At 43.9% G+C, this 23,915-nt stretch overlaps 1 protein-coding gene and 1 pseudogene across 1 annotated transcript in view; both read left to right on the top strand.

Moving 5' to 3' along the window:
• Positions 1 to 604: 604 nt before the first annotated feature.
• LOC130870319 (60S ribosomal protein L36-like) lies at positions 605 to 936 on the top strand (annotated as a pseudogene).
• Positions 937 to 1,765: 829 nt separating this feature from the next.
• Crybg1 (crystallin beta-gamma domain containing 1) overlaps positions 1,766 to 23,915 on the top strand; it is a 195,187-nt gene continuing 173,037 nt past the window's right edge. The window contains exon 1 of the mRNA XM_057762700.1: positions 1,766 to 1,932. Coding sequence (XP_057618683.1) covers positions 1,766 to 1,932 — 167 coding nt within the window. The remainder of the gene's footprint in view (positions 1,933 to 23,915) is intronic.

Genomic DNA, 23,915 nt, shown 5'->3' with positions numbered 1-23,915 from the left:
GTGCTTCTAGATTTCTAATCAAGTATTTATCACTCAGCTCCAAGCCCCAACTTTTGTGTATTTTAAAAGGTTCTTGCAAAAGGATTTTGTAGGACCATGTCATCTGCCCATCACTGAAAACATTTACACCTCAACCAGTTAATATGAAAAATCCTGAGTTGTATTTTTGTTTTGCTTTTGAGACAGAGCCTCTCTATAGAGCCATGACAGTCCTGGAAATAGCTATGTAGAGCAAGTGGCCTTGAACTTACAAATAAATATCTGTGTCTGCCTCCCAAGTGTGCTGTGATCAACGGGTGCACATGCCACCATGCCTGGCACGATTTGTATGCTGTAACTATCTGTAGTTGATATCTTGACATAATTGTAGGGAAACAATGAAATACCAATGCATGCTCTTGGATAATAAGTGAAGGAATGAAGGCCTGAGCTGCATCTTCCAAAAAGAGAAGAAGGCATTGCAGCGTGGTGGGGTTCAGTTTTAAACAGTGGTCTTAATGCTCTTCAGAGAATTCCCAGTGTACCTCTGTCGCTTAAAATCACTGCCATGCGAGATATCCCAGGGTTCCGCGCGGCGCCGTCCTTCCTATCGGCCACCATCGGAGAGGAGCAGCCATGGCCCTGCGCTACCCCATGGCCGTGGGCCTCAACAAGGGCCACAAGGTGACGAAGAACGTAAGCCAGCCAGGCACAGCCGGCGGCGCGGGCGCCTCACAAAGCACACCAAGTTCGTGCGGGACATGATCCGGGAGGTGTGCGGCTTCGTGCCCTACGAGCGAGTGGCGCGCCACGGAGCTGCTCAAGGTGTCCAAGGACAAGCACGCGCTCAAGTTCAGCAAGAAGCGGGTGGGCACGCACATACGCGCCAAGAGGAAGCGGGAGGAGCTGAGCAACGTGCTGGCTGCCATGAGGAAGGCGGCGGCCAAGAAGGACTGATCCCCTCCCCGTTCTTAATAAACGTTGCTGTGGCGGAAAATCAAAAAAAAAAGCACTGCCATGCTACCTATTCATCTCAGTGCCGCTTCAGTAAAGAAAGTGATGAGCAGTAAAACAAATGACATGTACCTTATGGGACTAACCTTTAATTCGCTGTGAGGGATATGTAGAGCCCTTTCAGACTGCAAAGCTTGGGAATGTCCTCCTCCGTGTGTTTTTTAATCCCTTGGTACTTTATGCGATGTGCGTCCAAATTAATTACTCAGACTCTTGAGGACCGGAGAAGTTGGCTCTCGTGTTTACAAACAGCATCAGAAACCACCCAGCCCGTGATTGCCCAGCCACCCAGAGTGAAGGAGTCCTAATTGCCATGGGGCGCGGCCTGGGGACGTGCCTCTCCCATCCTTCCCCAGGTGAAGTTCATGGCTAAGCAGCCAGTCAGACACAGGCCAAGAGAGGCCACCAACTCCAGGCTCAGGGGACGCTGTTCCAGGAGTGTTCAATAGGTGTCGCTGCCCCGCAGCCGGAGCCGAGGGGCGGGCCGGAGGTACCTGATGCTCCCGAGGTGGCCGCACCTGGGCTTGCAGCCCTGGCCGCGCGGGGGCGCTATGGGGCGGCCCGGCCCTGCTCCGCGGAGCTCCAGCAGCCCAGCCTTCTCAGGTCCTTGTCCTTTATCCCTCCTCCGTCCCCTGCCAGGGCGAGAAGTGGGCGGGGTCGGGCAACACACTGGGAAAGGCGGGCGAGCTGGCGCCCAGGTGAGTTCTTCCACCGCGGCTGGGGTCCAGGGAGGACTGCGTCGGAGCAGCCGGCAGAAGAGGCACACGAGGAGATGCCGCTGTCGCCACCGTCGCCGGGCGGATCCAGGGAGGCCAGCCCGTCCAAGGCCCCCAAGAAGCACCCCACCTTCCACATCTGGCGCTCCAAGAAGAAGCAGTCTCCGCGGTCCAATTGTGGGGTGTTCGTCCCGCACCCGCCCACGGGGCTCGGTGAGACCGGGTAAGCGTTGCCTGTGCAGATCCCTCCCGCGCCCGCTCTCTTAGCCTAGGCTCACCCTGTCTAGCAAGGCTCTTCCTGCCCCGAAACTATGCCACGGAGTCCGGGCCGCTCAGCTTTGGCTCAGGACGTGTTACAGGGACTCATGATGGGGCCCTTAGTTTTGTCTTTCATCAGTACTCTGCACCAGCCAGCAGCTGCAAAGAGCAGAAGGGCAGTGAAGGGTTGGCATGACTATAAATGCCTCTAGGAATGCCTTAGAGCTCTGGAATTATTTTGATTTTAGTGCCTTAATCATAAAGACTCCCATGTTCATGGATATTAGCCTCCAGATCCAAGGGAGGAGAAAATGATTGACTCTGTTAAAAGAATAGAGAAATGGAGGCCCCGGGTTAAATGTCCCCAATAGAATCAGTGACAAATTACGGAGTACCTAGTTCTTAAAATATAGGGTTTGGGACTATACCTCAGTGACAGGGTGCTGGCCTAGTTGGGCCAGTCTCTAGGTTCACTGGTCAACACCAAGAAAAAAAAAAGCAAAGGGTAATGATAGTCGATGTACTTTTAAGTTATGTGTTGATTTTTGTGCTTATTTTATTTTAAGTGTAATAGCTATTCAGTTATCCTATCAGAATTGATGATTGGCTCAGTGGAATCCCAGTCCTGTTTTCTGTTCATCAAAATGTGGCAACACATGACTCTTGGTAGTTTATTCAAAAGAAAACACATCTGGTGGTGAAATGGCAAATAGAAGGTTTTCCTTCTAGAGCTTTTATGTATGTATTTTAGGCCAATGAGGAAACACTTCATTCTTTCCTTCAGAAAACTAACAAAAGCTCTGAAAAATAAATTACTCATCTGTCCTTGGAATATGTTTCTAGTCACAGCATCTTTACAAATATTTCATTTATAGCTGGGAGAAAGTTCTTGACGTTGGATGGCCAAATGTCAAGTCAGTGTGGCTTCCACTGTACCCAGCTCTTACCATATACTTTATTATTGTTGTTGTTTTTATTATTATTTAGGGTCTTGCTGTATAGTCCAGGCTGAACTGGAACCGGCCTTCCATAAGGCCTCCTTATGTTACAGCCTTCCAAGCACTGGGAATACAGGCTGTGCACCATCATGCCTTGCTCCCATATACTTCATAATTTATAGATTATTTTTAATTCCTAATACAATGTAAGATATTTAACTGGTTGTTGTTAAATATCTTATGAAATAACGTCAAGGAAAAATAGCTGTATATGTTTAGTACGGTGTAGTATTTTTCACTAGGATGTTCTCTTTTGTTTTGTTTTTAATTTAATGTTTATTTTTAATTATTATGTATATGTGTATATGAGTGTGTGTGTGAGTGAGTGCACTGCATAGACATCCCAGTACATTGGGTCCTTTGGAGCTGGTGTTACAGGTATTGTAGGTGCCAGATTAGAGGTTCAGCATAAAGAATGTGGGTTCTATGCATCGTTATCCACTCTCCAACCTCCTCTTTTGTATTTGCAGTCCATGCTGGGTTGTGATGTGGAGGCCAGTTGTATTAGAAAACAAAATAAAATCAATCTCTATGTCCCTTCCCCCTACACAAACAGGGTCCCCAGTGGGCTGTCTTGGAATCACCTTCCCTCTACTCCTCAGGATAATGGAGACTAATGTATTACTTGTTTCAAAGGTGAATCTGAAACTATCATAAAAGCGAAGCTATAGAAGGAGAAGTGGGGAAATAGGGCAAGATGGGGGAAGTGCTTCTTTTGCTAGGAGAGCTGACCATTGCAAAGATGCCTGGAAGTCCTAGAGTTCTGTATTGTGGGAATATCTGTGGCTTTAGTGTGAACATCCTAAAAGCCAGGTGTTTTAAATAAAATAGGTTGGCTATAGCTGCGTCTCTTCCTACGGTTCAGTCTTCAAGTCTTTTCCACCTTGACTGTGGCAAGCATGCTAATCCTGTGTTATTTTTCACAGAAATAATTACTGCCCTCTGGGGTCAAAGCTTCTCCCATGTCATACATTATTATCTTCATCAGAGGGCCAGCAGTGTGTGTGCTGTGCGCCGAGGAGCAGTGGCCAGAGTGGCCTGCTGCATTGGTTCTCAACCCGTGAGTCACAACCCTTTGGGGGTCAAACGACCCTTTCACAGGGGTCACATATCAGATATCCGCTTATCAGATAGCTATGATTCATAACAGCAAAATTACAGCTACGGCATAGCAATGAAAAGATTTTATAGTTGGAGGTCACCACAATGTGAGGAACTGTATTAAAGGGTCACAGCATTAGGAAGGCTGACAAACACGGGCTTAGTGGGTAAAGTCATTTGTCCCATTTTGATTGATGATCTGTTTTGTAAAAGAGTTTATTCAAGGCCTGGATTCTCTGAATTTAAATCCCTGCCTACTGTGACACTTAGTTATGTCATCCTGGCAAGTTTGGAACCATTTGATGTCACAATATCCTCATTCAGAAAAAGGGATCAACAGTTGTACAAGTAAACAGATGGAGTCATGTCAAGTGTGTAGAACACTGGCACATAGTGAGTACTTGATAATGACTGTGATTTCTCCTTTTCACTCTTCTTTCTTAAAAAAGAACAACATTTTTTTAAAAGCTGGGTATGGTGCCATACATCTTTGATCCCAGTACTCAGGTGGCAGAGGTAGGCAGATCTCTGTGAGGTCAAGGCCAGCCTGGCTAGAGAGTGGGTTCCAGACCAGCCAGAGATACACAGTTAGACCATGTATCCAAAACACATACACACACAGAGTTTCTCTGTGGCTTTGAAGCATGTCCTGGAACTAGCTCTTGTAGACCAGGCTGGCCTCAAACTCATAGAGATCTGCCTCCTGAGTGCTGGGATTAAAGGTTTGTGCCTTTAATATGAGGAACTGTATTAAAGGGTCACAGCATTAGGAAGGTTGACAAGCACAGGCTTAGTGGGTAAAGTCATTTGTCCCATTTTAATTGATGATCTGTTTTGTGAAAGAGTTTATTCGGGGCCTGGATTCTCTGAGTTTGTCCAGCTGCAAGCCATATAATCTTATCTTTATTCCAGGATTATGGGTTGATTTTTTAACGCCAAAATTTCCCTTTTGTATTGTGTATATGTGTATATATGTGTATGTGTGTATATGTGTATATCTGTCTGTGTATATGTGTGTATGTGGCTGTGTGTAAATATGTTTGTATGTGTGCCTCTGTATGTGTGTATGTATGTATATGTGTATGTGTCTGTGTGTTTATGTGTATGAGTATGTTTGTATGTGTGTCTCTGTATATGTTATGTGTGTGTGTGTGTGTTTATGTGTGTTCTAGGGATTGAACCCTAGGTCTCTTGAATCCTACGCTGCTAAGCCTCTATATTATTGAAATGATGAGATGAATTGAATTTCTGAGAGCCATTGCTTAGAGTCAGCAAACATGAAGCACTGATACTAGGAACTGGAAGAGTCACCTAAGAAAAGTTCAGTCTAGTGGAGGGTGGGGCATGTGCACGAAACTCAGTAAAGGAGCATATGATGCATTCAGTGCGGAACTAGAAGATTTAATCCAATGTGTCGAGGTCAAAAGAAGGATTATCTTGAGGAAGCAGAAGGTATTTTTTTTCCTCTCATGAAATTTTACTCATACTGAATAATTCATGAGAGATTTTTATTCCCTGATATACAAATCATGAAAGGCTCCGCATCTTCTTCGGGTTATGACTGCCTTCAATTATATTCAATCCCAGATCTAAAGAAGAGCCTAAAATCTTTATTTCATAGTGGCACTTGGAACCACAAGGCACACACCCAGGGTTGTACAGTCATGCTTTTCTCCAGCTTTCAGACCCAGGGTCTAGTTCAGTTCTCGCTTCACATTTTGGCACCTAGAATAAAGCTTAGAATGTGGCAAACTGACATCAAAGCCCTGGTGGAAGGAGCAGGTTAAAGTGATGCCCCTACAGAATCATTGACTGGAAATTCAGGAGTCTGGACGTTGCAGAGGATTCACAAACTTAAGAAGGCTATCCTTTGGAGTGCTCTGCTGAATTGTTGTCTGGATCTCTTGAAAGCTCCTGCTGGGAGGGTCTGGCTTTGTCTGCACCTCCTTTCATTTGTTTTTGTTTCTCTATCTGTTTTAGACAGAAGCTATGTTGTTTAGTCTGGCCTTTGCAATCCTCTGTAGTAAGAAGGTGGCTCCATGGCTTCTCCCTGACTCTTTTTAGTTTTCTCCACCTAGCTCTACTCTTTTGCCCTATCACAGGCCTAAGACAGTTTCTTTATTAACCAATGGTATTCACAGCATACAGAGGAGAATCTCACATCAATCCTCAGCTCCCAAATGCTGGGCTACAGGAATCTATATTATGGCTAAGGATGTAACATGGGTGAGGCTCTGGGTTCAATCTTGAAAAAAAAATCACCACTAAAACCAAGATTTATATTCATAATCAAAATGCCTGGCACATCAACATACATCTTTCCCACGTTCATTTTAAAATAAATAATTCTAGTGTTTTACCCAGAGGGCACTGAAGTATGAGTTTGTACTTTGCATTTTCATGTGTGTTTGTGTGGTACTGGGAACCCAGGAACTCTCATACTAAACAAACACTGTACCACTGAACTTTACCACATAGATAATTTAAAATTACATCTTATTTAATTATGTGTATGTGTGACTGTGTGTGTGACTGTGTGTAACTGTGTGTGTGACTGTGAGTGTGACTTTGTGTGTGGATGTCTATGGAGTTCAGAAGGTAACTTTTAAAAATCAAAATCACTTTCTCTGTCCTTCCACTATATGGGGTTCAGGGATTGAGCCAGGTCACCAGGTTTGGCAGCAAATTCTTTTCCTCCTTTACCACTTCTGTCAGTTTTTAAAGGGTTTTTTAAAAATTATTGTTTGTTTGTTTGTTTTAATCTTGAGACTATGTCATTGAATAGCCCAGGGTGGTCTTGATCCATTCTGTATCTCTGGCAAGTCTTGAACTTGAGATCCTACTGCCTCTGCCTTCCAAAGCAGATCATATGTGTGCTAGTTGTATTCTGGATGGGCTACTCAGTGGAAGTTATCCTCTCGCATTAGAGCATCATTCTGACAAATTATGAAGAGGCCCAACTATGTAAGTAAAACCCAAAATCCCATTCACAGTAATGCTGGCTTCTCCCACCAAGCTATAGCTGAGTATGTGCTGTGCCTCTGGCTAATACAGAAAAGGAAGTGCAGGAGCTGGAGAGGTGGCTTACAAGTTAAGAGCTCTGCAGTTCTTGCAGATGACTGGAGTTTGGTTTGCAGGACACACAGGGTAGCTAGCAACTATCTGTAAGTCCAGTTCTAGGGTGACATTGTGTTCTGGCCCCCAAAGGCGCTGCAGACACACAGATGCACCGACATATGTACAGGCAAGACACTTATAAACATACAATAAACATCTTTAGAAATTGCTGTATATATAAGTGGAAATATTGTGTTTGGATCCTTTCTTTGAACCCCTGGCCCAGCCTTCAGGAAGCAGTATCACCAAGAGGCGAACCTGTCTTCGAGCCCAGCCTTTCTCTGTGGCAGTAGGGCACAGGCTGAGGAATGCAAGTTCAGAGGATTCTTTACATTTGCAGTGGGTGCTAGGCTAAGTAGGGATATCATGATTTCTCAAGAACTGCCTTAGCACTCAGCGCAGGAGCTGCAGATCTCTGCATGGTGAATTTTCTACCTGATGTATGTCTGAGGATTCATCAGCCAAGTACAGGCTCCTCCTTAGGTTGACCCTATGCTTCTCAGATTATCAACCCCACTGCTACATCATCCCATGGAGGCTCAGAAGGGCCCTGCGAAGCCCACACTTTTGGGTGGAGAAGGAAACTAAAGTTCAGAGAAGAAAACATGAAGAGAAGAAGCAGAACTAAATGTCAGGCTTTGGTTTTTACTCTGTTCCGGGATCTCTTGGGTGACAGGCTGTACCACCACTCCCAGCCCATGTCACCTTTGACAGAACTCAAATCATTCACCTACTTCTGGTAACCATGCCCCTGGAAATCTTCCCCTTATTTCATAACCGACAACTCTAAGACTGACCCCTATTTGGGTCACTCGTAGCTAACTGATGTCTGCTGTGTAGACAGGTTTCTGACATGGTCAAAGCTTCCAGAGTTTCTGCTAAGTAGTCCCTTCCCTGTCACCATAGTGAACTAACCTAAACAAAAAAAAAAAAATCTATACAAACAGATTTTTTAATTTATTTTTAAGTATTTATTTTATTTTAAATTATGTGTCTCTGTGTGTATTTGTACATGGATTCAATGCCTGTGGAGGTCAGAAGAGGGCATTAGATCCCCAGATAGAGAGAATTACAGGTAATTGTGAGCCACTGGATGTGGGTAATAGGAACTGGACTCAGGTCCTCTGCAAGGGCAGTGCAAGCTCTTAGCAACTGGGCATCTCTCCAGCCTACAACCAGATTTGATGAGTTAATTGTTTATTTATTTATTGGTTCTTTGAGGCAGGGTCTTTCTATGTAGTTCTGGCTGTTGACCTTGGATTCTCTATAAAGACTATGCTAGTCCTGAACTCACAGAGACCTGCCTGACTCTGTCTCCTGAGTACTGGGATTAAAAGTATACACAACCATGCTAGGTCACAAACAGATTTTAAAGTGACAAACTGTCATTGCAATTATGGAATCAGCCTGGATTTTTCTATGCCATATGCAGGAACTCTCTTTGTAGGGTTTGATGTCAGTGGCATACCGTATTCTATTTATGATTTGTTGTTTAAACATTCTCATGATGATGACGGACTCATAAATAACCCGTGAATGCCCGGTTTGGTTGCTTTTGTATCTGCAATTAGAAAAAGGTTCGATAGAAGTTCTTTAGGAGCACCTGTTTACACCCAAGTCGAAGCGCCTTCTTTATCTGTGTGCCACGTGACTACAGGAGCAGGCCTTTTCAAGCCTGTGTATTGAAGCTTTTCCAGACCTTGCCAGCCACACTTGGCTCTGCTGCTTCATGAATGTTCACTTGAGTCCCAGCTGTTAACTCTCCTGAAAATTGTTGTTGTCTATAAACCAAGAAAATGCAATTAGTGCAAGGGCAGGGTACAAAGATACTTGGTTTTCGAATGGGCTCCAAAACAAGTTTGGGACCTTAGACAATTATTGATCAGGAGTCTTTCCTGGGATCATCTTTGAATGGAAACAAGCATTGTATTCCTGTATGTCGGTGAGCATGTTCAAACAGGCTGGCCTGAAAGCAAGATTTTGGATATTCAAGATGAAAGAAAAGCGTGAGTGATGGAATGCCTGGAATTTGCTCAAAGTTGACTCTTGCCAGTTTGCATGCTAAGCTTGTCCTGATCTTACTCCATAGGAAGTTTCTAGATGTCCTGGCATTCCTGCATTGTTAAGAGTTAATTGTACCCTTCTCGGTACTTTAATTTTTATTAAGCTCTTTAAAAAGAAATGCCTCAAAGGGGATTGCCATTCCCTTATGAATCATAACTTTTGAAGGGGTTATCTGCATGGTCGCCCCTGCTTACACAGGCTTGTTGCTTGCCTTTCTCTGAGTGTAAACATGCCTGGGCCCCAGTTCCACTCATCACAAGGTCTACAGAAGTTAAAGAGGAACGCACACACACTATTTATTTATTTTGAGCAGGGTCTCCTGGGGCCCACAGAGACCTCAAACTTAATATGAGCTGATCATGAACTCCCCCAATCCTCCTGCCTCCACCACCCAAATGTTGGCATTTCAGACATGTATCACCAACATGAAGCTTCAGATTTCTTTCCTAATGCCATTATGATCAACCTAATGCCATAATGATCAACAATGGGCAAAAGTGACAATAAGTTGAATTTAGACATGTTTTCTGAGGAAAATAGACATGACATTAGGATAATGGACAAAGAATTCTTTTCAACCAGATAATTATCGGCCTCTCCTATAAATTAAATAAGCACAGGAACTTTGGTCAGAAAGAAATAGGTTAGTCAAGTGTAGTGGTGCATGCCTTTAATCACAGCACTTGAAAGGCAGAGGCAGACTCTGTGCGTTTGAAGCCAGCAAGAGCGACATAGACCCTGTCTCAAAACAAAGAAACAAACAAATAGAAAAGAGAAAGAAATAGGCCAAGGGGCATGCCCAGATACTGAGTGCTTGCTACATGACAGTTGCTTTCCAATGCAGTATATTATTTAATCTGTGCAAAGCGGGTCATTTAGTCTTACACTGACCTTTGAGAGAACAGAATCTGAAATAGATGACTAAGTGCAACACGATATTTGAACCCGATTCTTTGTGATACCTGAACTCACGCTATTTTCACCACATCACTGGGAAAGTAAATTAGCCTATTGGCCAAGTTTATGCATACGAGGTAGAAGAGAACTATCTAGCCTGGCATGATGATGCATACTTGGAATCCCAGCATTGGAGGTGGGGTATAGGCAAGAGAATCAGTACTTCTAGGTCATCTTTTGCTGCAGTGAGTTAGAGACACAGACAGTATTAGATGAAGCTGTTTCAAAAAAAGGAGGATGAAGAAATCAAGGTTCCATTTACTGTTTTTAACCTTTAAAACCCAGGAAAGAGAGTTTCTCTGTTTTGACAGTCTGAACGTTATGGGCCCCTGTAGAAAAGGGAACTATTCAGAGAGAAAACATTCACATGCCCTGGGAAATCATGGGTTATCTTTCTTTCCTGGTCACCTGTGACAGGTGGTTTGGGGAGAATCGCTGACTCTGACCCTGGAGTGATAACTAAACTTGTTGCTTCTGATAATTTTGCATATGTGAAGAATCTAGAGGGGATGTTGAGGGTGTTGGCTCTGCACAGGATTGGCCACCCTTTGCCAGAGTCAGAAGACTGTGTACTCTCCAAAGTACACGTGGATAGGAAATACTGTCGACTTGGAGATACTCTGTACATGCTCGGCTATCCTTTGAAAGAGGCAGGAAATTGTGGGCCCTCCCAAGTCCACATGTGTAGAAGATACTGTTGACTTGGAAGGTGTGGATCATTTGATAAAAGTGGGTGTATAAAAATCCTTCAAGTAGCTGGTCATGGTGGCACATGCTCACAGTTCCAGCGCATGGAAGGATGAGACATGAAGATTGCTGGAGTTCAAGCAACATGGCTACAGTATGAAATCATTTCTCAGAAAAAAAAACCCTTGAAATAATTACATTATTTATGCCCGTTTACTTAAACTGTGGGTTTTATTTTTGTGTATTTGGTAGGTTTTTTTTTGTTTTTTGTTTTTCTTTTTGTTTTTTTTTTTTGAGGAAGGATATATTTTTGCTCACAGTCCACAGTGCAGCCATATTGACTAGGAGGTTAGGGTAACAGGAGCTTGAGGCCCCTGGTTGCAATGTGCACAATTAGGGAACAATTTGGTGTGTGTGTGTGTGTGTGTGTGTGTCACAGAGGCCAAATGACAGCTTGAGGTAGGGGTTGGTTTTCTTCTACTGTTTGTGCAAGTTCTAGGGGTTGAACTCAGATAATCAGGCTTGGTAGCAATCACCTTTACCTGGTGAGCCAGTTCATCGGCCCCTCTTTACTTATTTACTTTGTGTTCCCCTCCTTTTCCTGTCTCTTTTCTTCATGCATTGATTGCCTTTCTCCCTCCTTCTGCCCCCATACACACTGTCACTTATTCGTTTTTGTTTGTTTTAAAATAGGTTCTCACTCTGCAGCGCAGGATGGCCTGGAACTTACTACATACCCCAAGATGATCATAAATTCATGGCAATCCTTCTGCCTCTTGAGTACATCATGCTCTGTGTTATATGGTCTTCAGTGACAGTGTTTGTGAGTGTGGCACTATAAGTCTTTCACTGAGCAAACATGGTGAACACTTGCCGTGTGCTGGGCCCAGGGGTACACTGTGGGGTGGGGAACCACTCCAGGCTCTATAGGAAACAGTTGCAAAGCCCATCTTCCTTCCAGAGAAGCATGTCTGCCATTAAATCAAAGAAGTGTCTCCACACTCACCTTTATGATATAAGGGAGAACATATTTAAATGTGTGCGAGAGTCTGAGGACTAAGGATGCTATACCTCAGAGGAGACAAAGGATTTACAGCTCTCAAGAGTTCTCCAGCCAAAGGAGCTCCAGGGGGCTGCAGGTGATGTCTGTGCAGGTGCACATGGGCATGACTAGAATCGCAGCTATACATTCTCCAAAGACAGGTTTCACATGTGCACAGCATATGTTTGTATGTAAATAGACATATGCACATACACAGCCCTAGGGCTTCATTTATATTTGCATGAAGTGTTAAAATACCTGTGGCAAGTTAAGTTGTGTTTATAACATCAGGAGAGCAGGGATAAAAGAGGGGGAAGAATCTAATCCAGGCATGATGGAGCACGCCTTTAATCCTAGCACTCCGGAGACTAAGACAGGTGGATCTCTTGAGTTTGATGCTAGCCTGTACTATATAGAGAGTTCTGGGACAACTAGGGCTACATAGAGAGACCCTATCTCAACGCACATATATGGTAACACACACACATACACACATCTCAAGTCTTGAGTTATTTTAAGTTGTTAGAATTTGTTATAAGGTTGAGAATTGTCTTCATTTGAAAGATACATTGGAGTGGGCTGAACCTTGTGAGTGGTTAAGTTCTTAAAGATGCTGATGTAGATCTCTATATGTAGATAAGCTTGTAGTGCTGGATTTCTGTTGCAAATGTCACCCTTTCATCCTTCTTTGTGGCTGAACATGCGTATGTATGCGACGTTTTCTTCATCCATTTATCTAGGTGAACATCTAGACCAATTCCAGAGCTTTCCACTAGTGCCACCATAAGCATAGGTATCTCTAGTATCTTAAGACTACAGCTTCCAATGGGTGGACCATGCCTCTAGCTGGTAGCTTGCTGTAGTAGGGGCTGTGGGCCTCTTCCCACAGCCCGGCTCATGGTTGCCTGGCTAGCTTATGCCCCAAAATAACGACACACAAACTATTCTTTTAAACACTGCTTGGCCCATTTCTGTTCATGTATGTAGCACCCCAAGGTGCGCTTACCGGGAAGATTCTAGCCTATGTCCATCCTGGGTCAGAGCTTCATCGTGTCTGCCGGGGAGAGGGGAGCATGGTGTCTGCTCCAGAGAGCAGAGCTGTCGAGTCTGAGCTCACTTCCTCTTCCTCCCAGCATTCTATTCTGTTTACTCCACCTATCTAAATTCTGCCCTATCAGATGGGCCAAGGCAGTTTCTTTATTAGCCAATGACCTTCCTCCATCAGCTTGCCAACTCCAGCACTGCTCCCCTCCCCTTGCCTCTGCCTAGGGATAGTAATCGCTTCCTACTGTGGAGTGCTCAGGAACTATGTCATTTTTTATCTGTTTCCCTTACCTGTAAACTGTGTTTTTTGAACCCTTTTGGTCATCTTTGTTGGGTGCCATCTGGCCCCCGTTGTGATTCCAGCTGACATAATCTAAGTGCTGTGCTCTTTTTGGTGTATTTCAGCTTTGAAGCTTTATAGTGTTGAAGGATGAAAGACAACTCAGAGTCAGGTCGTAGAGTTAACTTAGTTCAGGTCTGAGCTGATGCTGGTGAAAAATTGTGTGGATTGAATCCAAGTACTTGGGTAGGATAGAGGGATAAGCAACTTGCTTTAGGAACAGGGAGAAGAGGCAATTCCTTCAGCACCTATACCTAAGAGCTGAGTTGAATCCCTTCCAGGGCAAATGTTCTCAGGTTTTTAAATTTTCTCTGGATGTTATTGATTCAGTCACTACAGCTACCTCTGTGGCTTTCCTGGTAAGTCTCCTTGGGTTTTCCCTCTTGTTCGTGGGTGGCTTGCTCATCCATGTATAAAGTCCTCTGTGTAGACTTGCATTGTTGTTATGCTTCTGCATGTTGGCTCCAGACATTCCCTTGGAGAAAGCACTGTCAGGATTTGTGAGCACATGTGAGAAATGTCTTTTTCAGCCTTAAAAGGAGGCACGGAGCACGATGCAGGCAGCCAACTTCATTTGATTTTGCATCAGCTCTGTTTCGCCGTCTATGGTTTTTCTAGAACAAACTCTGCAGCAATCAACAAATTTACTGGGTCTATTAGCATCTCAGAGAACTTTTAAATCACAGTTATCTCTGCTGTGCTTGGATGTTCATTGACAGGAGCTGGACCATGTGGACTACTGAGACCCTAGGACTCAACAGGTTACTTAAAAATCCTAGTCTGTTACAACACACATGTGTATATGTGCACACACATATCTGTATGTGTGTATACATATGAATACATGTATTCATGATCTATACAGGACATTGTTTGCTTTATTTCATGCCTATGGAAATGAATTACTTTAGTTTTAGTCTAATATAGGTCTATGGAAAGATAATTCTCTTAAAATTCATTATACAAAATTATTTTCACTTACTAGTAACCACTGATGGCAGAAGAGACTAAACTTATAGTTACAGAGGTGAATGTGGAAATGTGGGGGGTGTCGCTGTTGAGTCACATGACTCTCTAAGCCTTTTTCCTCCCAAAGGAAGTTTTTATTGTGTGTGCATATGTGTGTGTGATATATGTCATATGTGTGCCAGCAGAGGTTAGAAAAGACCAGTTAGAAGCTGGTCACATTGTGCAGGTGGATCAGAAACAAGGCATTCTGGTCCAAAGTGGGGCCAGGCTATAACCCCCAAGACTCATCCACTTTCCAAAGGACTAACCAGAGGCCAAGTTCAACACACAACCCTGTGAAAGTGAGGAACACTTGATGTTCAAGCCACAGTGCCAACTGTGTGGAGAACCATGACTGCGGATACGTAATTGCACGTTTCATCTTCCACCAGGACCATGAGGTCACCGTGCCTTCATGGCTCACAGAAAGCTCATGGAATTCCTAGATATTCCCAGAGGGTTGTTGGTTTGGTGGTCTGTTTCACAGATTAAGGAATTTGGCCATGACATTCAGTCAGTCAGGATGATACTCCAGGACTCCAGAGTTTTATGTAGTGCTTACTTGGTATTGCTTCACATAGATCTCATGAGAAAATAGAGAAAAGAGTTTTGCAGTCTAACAGATCTATTAGTGTGTCTCACCAACTCTGTCCCTCTGTCTCTGTCTGTCTGTCTGTGTGTGTGTGTGTGTGTGCGCGCATGCACGCACGTGCATCCCGCTCTGTGACTATGAAGGTTAGAGGATAACTTGCAGGAATCCATTCTCTCCTTCTACCGTGTGAGCATGGAGAACTGAACTCCTGTTGTCATGCTTGGAAGCAAATGCCTTTCCCTGCTGAACTATCTCACAAGCCCATGACTATGTCCATCTTCCTCTTCCTTCAGCACCACCCCCACCTTAACAATATGGGTAATATTAAGAGAACTAAATGATGAAGTTCAGAATGGAATTAGAGAAGCTTTATTTTATTAGTGAAGTAAAATTCTACTTGTAGAAAATGGTGAATTTTTGTTAGTAACACCTGGTTGGCCACTGAATTCTCAAGTACTTGCCATATTTGTTACAATGAGTGTGGTGGCTCATATCTTTAACCCCACCTCCAGAAGGCAGGTGGCCAGCCTAGTCTACACAACAAATTCCAGGCCAAACCTACAGAACAAGAGTGTGTCTTTAGCAAAGAAAAAAAAGAAAGAATGAAGATGAGGAAGAAGAAGGAAAGGGTGGAATGAAGAAAAAAGAGGAGAGGAGAGGAGAGGAGAGGAGAGGAGAGGAGAGGAGAGGAGAGGAGAGGAGAGGAGAGGAGAGGTGCTCCTAGGCATCTCCATGTCTCCATGTCTGGAGTTTTCCCTGCCCTGACACAGAGGTCTTCAGTGGAACAAAACCCACAAAGCTGTTGCCCCAGCAGCCACCCTTCTGACCAGAACTTTATGTTTGAGTCTTAACATTCATTTTCAAGGAGGTTGGTTTCTTTTCTTTTATGAGCCAGGGTCTTGCTATGCAGCATAGCCGTGCCCTGAACTGGCAGTCCTCCTGTCTTAGCCTCCCCAGCACCGGGATTGCAAATGTGCCCCCACTAAGTTCAGTGTCTGTACAGTTGAGAGTGACCTCCAGTAGACAGGCCTTCCATTTTGAATGAGCAAGAACAACAGAATAAATAGAGTGTCAGCTAGAGAGAAGCAGCAGATAGCAGAGCATCCTCAGTTGAGTGGACAGAGATAGAGAGAAGACTGAGTGGCTGATGGAGAGAGCAAACAAAAGCTGACATCATCAACTGGAAACTTACAAACGTTAACCTGAAATTCACTGGGGAAGCCCCAGTGAGGCAGCCAGCTGGATCAGGAGCCCTGGGTGGAGCAGATCACCCCTCTAGGTGAGGCTCCCAGGGAAAGAACAAGGAGTAAGCTGCAGATAGATAACATCATTATATTAGACATTTATCTCCCCGCCGAAATGACTGGGAAGTTGTGCTGAAATTCCCCCACTCGGAGTTCCTGGCAGAGCACCTTCCATGGCTGAGCCTCTGGGTTACTTTTCCATTGTTTCAGTGTATGCATTTTTTTTAATGCTTTTGATGTATGTGTGTATTCTTTTTGTTGTTGTTGTTGTTTTTGTTTTTTTTTGTTTATTTATTAAAGATTTCTGCCTTCTCCCCACCACCACCTCCCATTTCCCTCCCCCTCCCCCATCAAGTCCCCCTCCCTCATCATCCCTAAGAGTAATCCGGGTTCCCTGCCCTGTGGGAAGTCCAAGGACCACCCACCTCCATCCAGGTCTAGTAAGGTGAGCATCCAAACTGCCTAGGCTCCCACAAAGCCAGTACGTGCAGTAGGATCAAAAACCCCTTGCCATTGTTCTTGAGTTCTCAGTAGTCCTCGTTGTCCATTATGTTCAGCAAGTCCGGTTTTATCCCATGTTTTTTCAGACCCAGGCCAGCTGGCCTTGGTGATTTCCTGATAGAACATCCCCATTGTCTCAGTGTGTGGGTGCACCCCTCGCGGTCCTAAGTTCCTTGCTCATGCTCTGTCTCCTGCTCATGATTTGGACCTTGAGATTTCAGTCCGGTGCTCCAATGTGGGTCTTTGTCTCTGTCTCCTTTCATCGCCTAAATGTTTTTCTTTGGGTTCACCTTCTTAATTAGCTTCTCTAGGACCACGCATAATAGGCTCGACGTCCCCTATTCATGGCTAGAAACCAAATATGAGTGAGTATGCATTTTTAAGATTTATTTTATTTTTACTCCTGTGGCGAGTGGTGGGGTGGGAGGAGAGACAGAGAGACCGTCAGAGACAGAGTGTCTGTGTATGTGTTCTCCTATGCATGACAGAGACAGAGGCTCTCTCTCTCTCTCTCTCTCTCTCTCTCTCTCTCTCTCTCTCTCTCTCTGTGTGTGTGTGTGTGTGTGTGTGTGTGTGTGCATGCAGGTGCCCAGGAAGGCCAGAAGAGGGTGTCAGGTTCCCTGGTGGGGCTGGAGTTACAAGTGCTTGTGAGCCACTTGGCATGGGTAGTAGGAACCAAACTCTCATCCCCTGACAAAGCAGAAAGTAGTTTTAAGCTCCTGAGCCATCTCTCCAGCCAAACTGTGGACATTATTACATCACAGGACAAGCACCAGTGACCTCCCTTAGAAATGGTTTACTTTATCAGTGGCATAATACTTCTACTCTTGGATTACTTGCTGTTTTTCTTGTTTCCCTCTTACAGAGAGCCAAGAGTCAGCCTGACTCTGCACAAAGGTTTTGGATAACAGTTGACATAAACATTCTTGGGTCTAAAATGGTGAGGGCTGAGTCTGCTTCCAGAGCCACTTCTTAGTGTGCCCAAACAGCACACGACAATTTGCAACCAAGATAGTGTACTTATAACAACTCCAGACTTTCCTTAAGTAGAATCTGAATAGCACCGAACACATATTTAGTGAATTCAAATGTCAGATCTGGGCATGCTGGTATACACCTGAAATCCCAGCACTTGGGAGACTGGAAGAAGAAGATGTCAAGTTCAGGTCAGTCTAGCTACACAGTAAGTTTCAATCCCCGGTGGACTACACAGTAACAGTAGATAAGTCAATTAAAAAACTCAAATGTTGACAGTTTCAAATGCCCCCCGTAGTAATTCTTACTCTTCCTGGTTTAGCATTTCCAGTGGTGTTACTGTAAATCATGCCCATCACCTCTCAAGACAAGCCAGTGGGGGGCAGAAAGCTTGGGAGATCACTTTGTAGCTCTTGCATTACATTGGTCTTTCCAGTTTGGTTTGGGGGGACTGAAGGTCCTGAGGTTTCAAAGGACTGCTGTTTAAATTCCCAAGACATTCTGTTTTTGTTTTTATTTTTGTTTTTATTTTTATTATTTTTGGAGACTGGGTTTCATGTGACCCTGTTTCCCTCAAATCCCTCCTGGAGTTTAAAATGACCTTGAACTCCCTATTACACTCCAAATGCCAAGAGTATAGGCCAGCAGGGCCGCACCAACTTGCTCGGGGATTGTGAAACTCAGTGATCAAGGCCTGGGTGAGAAAGAGAAACCCAAAGTAGCTGGAATCTAATCTCTCCTATGCATATGAACTTGGGGGTGGGTCCGAGGGCCCTGGGGTAGCCATTTGGATGAGTCTGATGGAGGGAGGAGTGAGCAGGGGATGGTATGTTTCCGTCACCGCTTGTCTATTTCATTCCTCCACCTGTGTACAGACACATTACGTAACCAATAGGTATTTGAGGAAATAATTAGGACAGAAATTTGAAGCCCTGGGATTCACTTTACTTTCTTAATTTGGTTTAAGTAGAACAAATTCAATCTTTTAAAATAACAATTTAAGTAATCTTAAAATCTTCCGATCTTAGCCAGCTGTGGTGGCACAGGCACCAAATCTCTGCCATTCCGGAGGCTGAAGCACGAGACTTGGAAATTCAAGGTCTATCTGGGTCACAGACTGAGTTGAAGGCCATTTTCAACAAAGTCGTGAGATTCTGTATCAGATACAAAGTGAAAAAGGCCCAATGACAGCTCGGGGGCAGAGTGCGGGCATAGGCGCTGTGAGGGCCTTTCAAATCTCAGTACTGAAAAAATCCTTCAGAATTGCACACACACATACACCACACACAAATACACACCACACACACATGCACGCACACACACGCACGCACACACACACACGCACACACACACATATATATATAATTTTTTGAGCCAAGGTTTCTCTGTGTAACCCTGCCTCTCCTGGAGCACACACACACACACACACACACGTATGTATGTGTGTGTGTATATATATATATATATATATATATATATATATATATATATATATAATTTTTTGAGCCAAGGTTTCTCTGTGTAACCCTGACTGTCCTGGAGCTCATCACTACCCTCAGCCTAAGTTTATAATGTTATAGGAAAGTTTGTGGTATTGTAAATGAAATAAGCAACAATAACTATCATATATGAAAACTAAATTGGTTTTATTGATTGTTATTTCCAGCATTATCATGGAGATGACCCTTGGGAAAAAGTAAGGGGTCATCAGAGTCATGAAATAAGTGAACAGGGTTGGAGTTTGTACACTTCTTTTAAGTAGAAACCTAATAAATTCTATTCTATTATAGAATAGAAAAGAAAGCTGCTTTACTCAAATAGATAATGGGAAGGAGCTTCATGAATGGATGATGTTTCGACGAACTTCTTGTGTCCTTATATTTAATCTCCATTATATTAATTTAGATATATCATAAGCATATGTTGAGGCAATCCATTCCTGTCTGATGCCCAGAAGATCTTATTGATGGTAAAGAGTCAGAAATAAAAAAAGTAGATCCAGGTACAGTAGCCCACACCTGTAATCATGGCTACTACCAGTGGAGGCGAGAACAATGTGGGCAATTGCATAGGAAAGAAGGAAGAATAGAAGGAAGGAGGAAAGGCATCTCTATCTATGGCTTCTCTGTAGTCACAATGTGTCTTTTGACTTCATAGAAGACCATTCTCAGGGTGGGGGATAGCTCAGCTTGTAAAGTCTTGTCATGCAAGTATGAAGACTGAATGGAACTGAGGTCTCCAGAATCCATAAAAGAAGTCAGGTGGGTATGGTGGCTCACCTGTAAATCTCAGTGCAAAGGAAGGTGTAGACACAGGAATGCCAGAGCAAGCTACTACCCAGACTAGCAAAATGTCAATGTCTAGGTTTAGCAAGAGGTCTATTTCAATGCAGAAGGTGGAGAGCATGGCAGAGGATACCAATCGACCTTGAGCCTCGACAAGAACATGCACACATTTGCTCATGCACCTGTATACACATTCCTGCGGCACACATGATAGCATGCATATCTACACACAGCATACAAATATAAGCAGTGTGTATGTGTATAAGATACACTTATACTTGTGTATATAATATAAAATCATCCTGCTTTCTTTGATACATTTGAGAGTTATCAGCACTGACCTTTTGGACAAAACTGTTTTAATTCTGTTTCTGATTCAGTGATTTCTGGCTTTGTCACTTATGTAAACCATGTCACCTCTTTATAGCTCACTTCTCTCATTGGAATAAAAAGTTCTTAGTAGCCGGGCAGTGGTGGCATACACCTTTATTCTTAGTGATCTCTCTCCAGGTTCTATTGGTCTAGAAGATAACTAGTTGTTATAGGGGCAATTGAAGGGTAAGTTAAGTTCTTAGTATCTTTTCTTGTTATGACAGAAAGTTCGTGGCATTAGGACAGAAGCAACTGAAGGTAGGAAAGAGTACTGAGCTCAGAGCTATGCCACCCCTGGGGGAGAAGAACCAGAGGACCCACACACCAAGATCTGTTAGTCACCAGGCTTCTGTGGCAGCCTGACTGGCATCTCCTGCGCTGGAGGGCTCTGATAGTCAAAGTAGCACTAAGAGGTTGGAAGTCTGGATGTCCCCAGTTGCACGGACCAGGGCACAGACAGCAGCAGTCGGTGTTTTTTGCAGTGTACAACCAGCACTGCATCCAAACTGCTGTCTGTAAGGCAGCAGAAGGGAGAGATACATTCCTAGAAGGAAACATCACCCAGGAACTGAGGAAGGACCTGGAATGAGAGAGCCCTCCTCAGCTTCAGGGATAGCCTATCGGACTTCTCAACACAGTGGCATGTAGCAACCAGGGTAGGGCAAGCTGCAGCATGCCTATTAGATCTGAGAGGCTTGACATGAGCATTGCAGAAAGGGGTGTTGACAGCAGTCCATGGGCAACAGTCAGTAGTCAAAACTGCAGGGCCTAATTGCAGGCCACGCCAAGGACACAACACTTTAGAGGGAGTAGCATCCATGTGGTCCACACTAATGTTGGAAATGGTAAGGAAGGAAGTTCTCTAAAGTGTTATGAAAGCATATTAGGAGATAAATAATTTCCCAGGAAGAATCAGACCAGCAATCGGTGTCTGGTGTCATAGGTTTTGAAATATCTGTGCAGTCATTTGGAATTTTTGGCACAGGATCCAATTCCTGTTCCTTCAGCATCATAAAGGTGAGGTCTGTTTTAAAAATCTTTTGGAGCCAAGAGTGCAGTTGAGTTTTAGAGGGCTTGCTTAGCATGCTCAATACTGTTGGTTCCTCAGTACCACAGAAAGAAAAACAGTCTTTCCATTGGTTGTTCCTGATGCTGAACAAAAGCAGGTGTCCCCTGTTAGGATGATCATTTCATTTTTTTGGTAAAGTTTAGATTTTATTCTTAACATTTGTGCCAATACTGAGTTAACATTTACGAGGTTTTCCCTATCACCTGTGTGCAGAAGCTAATAGAGGCTTTTGATAATACATATACTTTTGATTAAGCTGAGTGAAATGGCGTATTACACAGGAGGCTAAGGCAGGAGGATGACTAGAGCCCACAAGTTCAGGACCAGTTTAAGCAACACAGTAAAACTCTCTTAAAATGTATACACAAGAGCCATTTACAATAGATTGGAGTGTAGTTTAGTGTTAGAGTGCTTGCCTAATATGAATGAAGCCCTAGGTCACGCGTGCGTGCGCGCACACACACACACACACACACACACACACGCACACTGCTAACAATAAATGTGACCCAGTAAATAATTATCCTTGAGTCCATGGGTTAACCACGTTGCAAATGAAGCTCACAGTTAAAGCACCACACTTTATTACTATTAGGCAACCTGCTTACTGTCAATTATTAACACCCAAATAGGACAATTGGGATATCCCAGTCTGTGCCCATAGGAGGCAGATCGTAACCGCGGGCAGCCAGACTCTAGTCAACATCCCTTTGAAAGGATGCTGTGGATTCAACTCAGCCTAATCATGGGCCCAAACTGCTATGGGCTTTTCAAGGTGTAGGAAGAGGCCATCAGATCTTGTGTCCAGATCACAATCTTGCTCCACCTCTGGAGATTCAAATTTGGTAGATGTGCTGTAAAGTCTAGTCTGCATTTGATTTATTTCCCAAGGTAGTAGTCACAGCTAAGAGTCACATGCCCTACCAAGTCAGACTTGAGAACCGGATGCCCTCAAGGGACTTCCCAAGTGTACTTGGCTGCCTGGTGGCAGATCTGAGACCAGAACCAGCTCTCTTGACTTTAACATTCATGACGATATATTATGTCTGGGCTTTTCATAAATGTCACCGTTCATACTTATTCTCTGCATAAGCAATCATTTGAATCAAATAGAATAGATAAAGTATCAATTCTTTTAGAAATGCAAATGTGTAAATGAAACCATCTAGAATGAGAATAGCTTTGGAAGGCTGGGTTTCATTTCCTTTAAGACCATAGAACAAAACAAACAATGCTGGTTGGACTGGACTCCTAATGAGGCTGTAGCATGAAGCTGTGTGATCGGTCACAGTGCCAATGTGACTGAACACCTTGAAGCTGTGTGAACTGTCACAATGCTTTCATTCTGATTGCATCTTTATTTTCACAGCTTTTATTCACGTTCTGTCAGAACTTCTTCCTGCTGCTTTGCATGTGTGTCTTTCCCATTTTCCAACCATGTGTACACCACTTAGAGCCATGTAGTCATGACTGTCTAACTAATGAGTTTACACAACTAGTACCTGTGTGTAGCTGATCAGCATTGCCCTCACATGCACACAAGCACACACACATGCACACACATGCACACACACATACCACATTTCCTCCTTGTTCATAATCTGAATTTCTATTTGTAGATATGCAGTGTCTTCCATGCAGACACCAAGCAGCTATTGAACCCAGCACAGCCCATTTCCTCTACTGGGGAAGAGCTTGGAGAGCATTTACTGCTCATGGTGGGTCATCAGGGTCACTTTTGCTTAGAATTGTGTCCTAATTTACCTTCTATTGCTGTGATAAAACACTTACCAAACAACCTGTGGAGCAAAACTGTTATTATTGTATAACTTTCAGGTCACATTTTATCATTGAGGGAAGACAGGTCAGGAATTTGAGCAGGAACCTGGAGACCGGAACTAAAGCAGAGACCATGGAGGAGTGTTGCTTATTGGCTTCCTCCCATGGTTTGCTCAGCTTGCTTTTGAATAGAACCCAGAACCACCATCCCAGAGATGGCACTGGCTACCATGGCATGGGCCCTGATGCATCAACCGTTGTTCAAGAAGATGCCCAAAGTCTTGCCCACATGCCAGTCTGATAGAGGCAATTTCTAAGCTGAGGCTCCCTCTTCCCATGAGTTTAACCTCTGACACAAAGCAAGATTTAACAACACACTCAATGTTGTTCCAGAGGACAATGAAGCAGCCTCTGTGTTGGATATTAAATCCAGGATCTCTTGCATGGCAGGAATGCCTCCCACTACCCAGTTATATCTTAAGCCCAGACATCTTGTTCTGTAAAAATACTCATTTTTAAATTTTTATTGTTTGAAAATCCATATATCTGTATAAGCTTTGATTACATCCACCTCCCACTCCCTCCCTTCTAACTCCTCTCCTGTCCTTCACCACATTTCCTTCCCAAGTTTCTGGGGCTCTTCCCCACACCGCTTTGTCCACTGTGTGTTCATGGGTGTAGAGTCACCTACTGGAGGACGGGTAGCCCCTAATGGTTGAAGAGAAGTATCATAGTTCCCCCCCCCCAGCAGCCATTGCCAGTAGTTCCACAGC

The sequence above is a fragment of the Chionomys nivalis genome, chromosome 2 (assembly GCF_950005125.1).
Source record: "Chionomys nivalis chromosome 2, mChiNiv1.1, whole genome shotgun sequence".
Classification (NCBI taxonomy): domain Eukaryota; kingdom Metazoa; phylum Chordata; class Mammalia; order Rodentia; family Cricetidae; genus Chionomys; species Chionomys nivalis.
The sequence above is the reverse complement of the archived record's forward strand: the minus strand, read 5'-3'. Positions and strand labels throughout refer to the sequence as shown.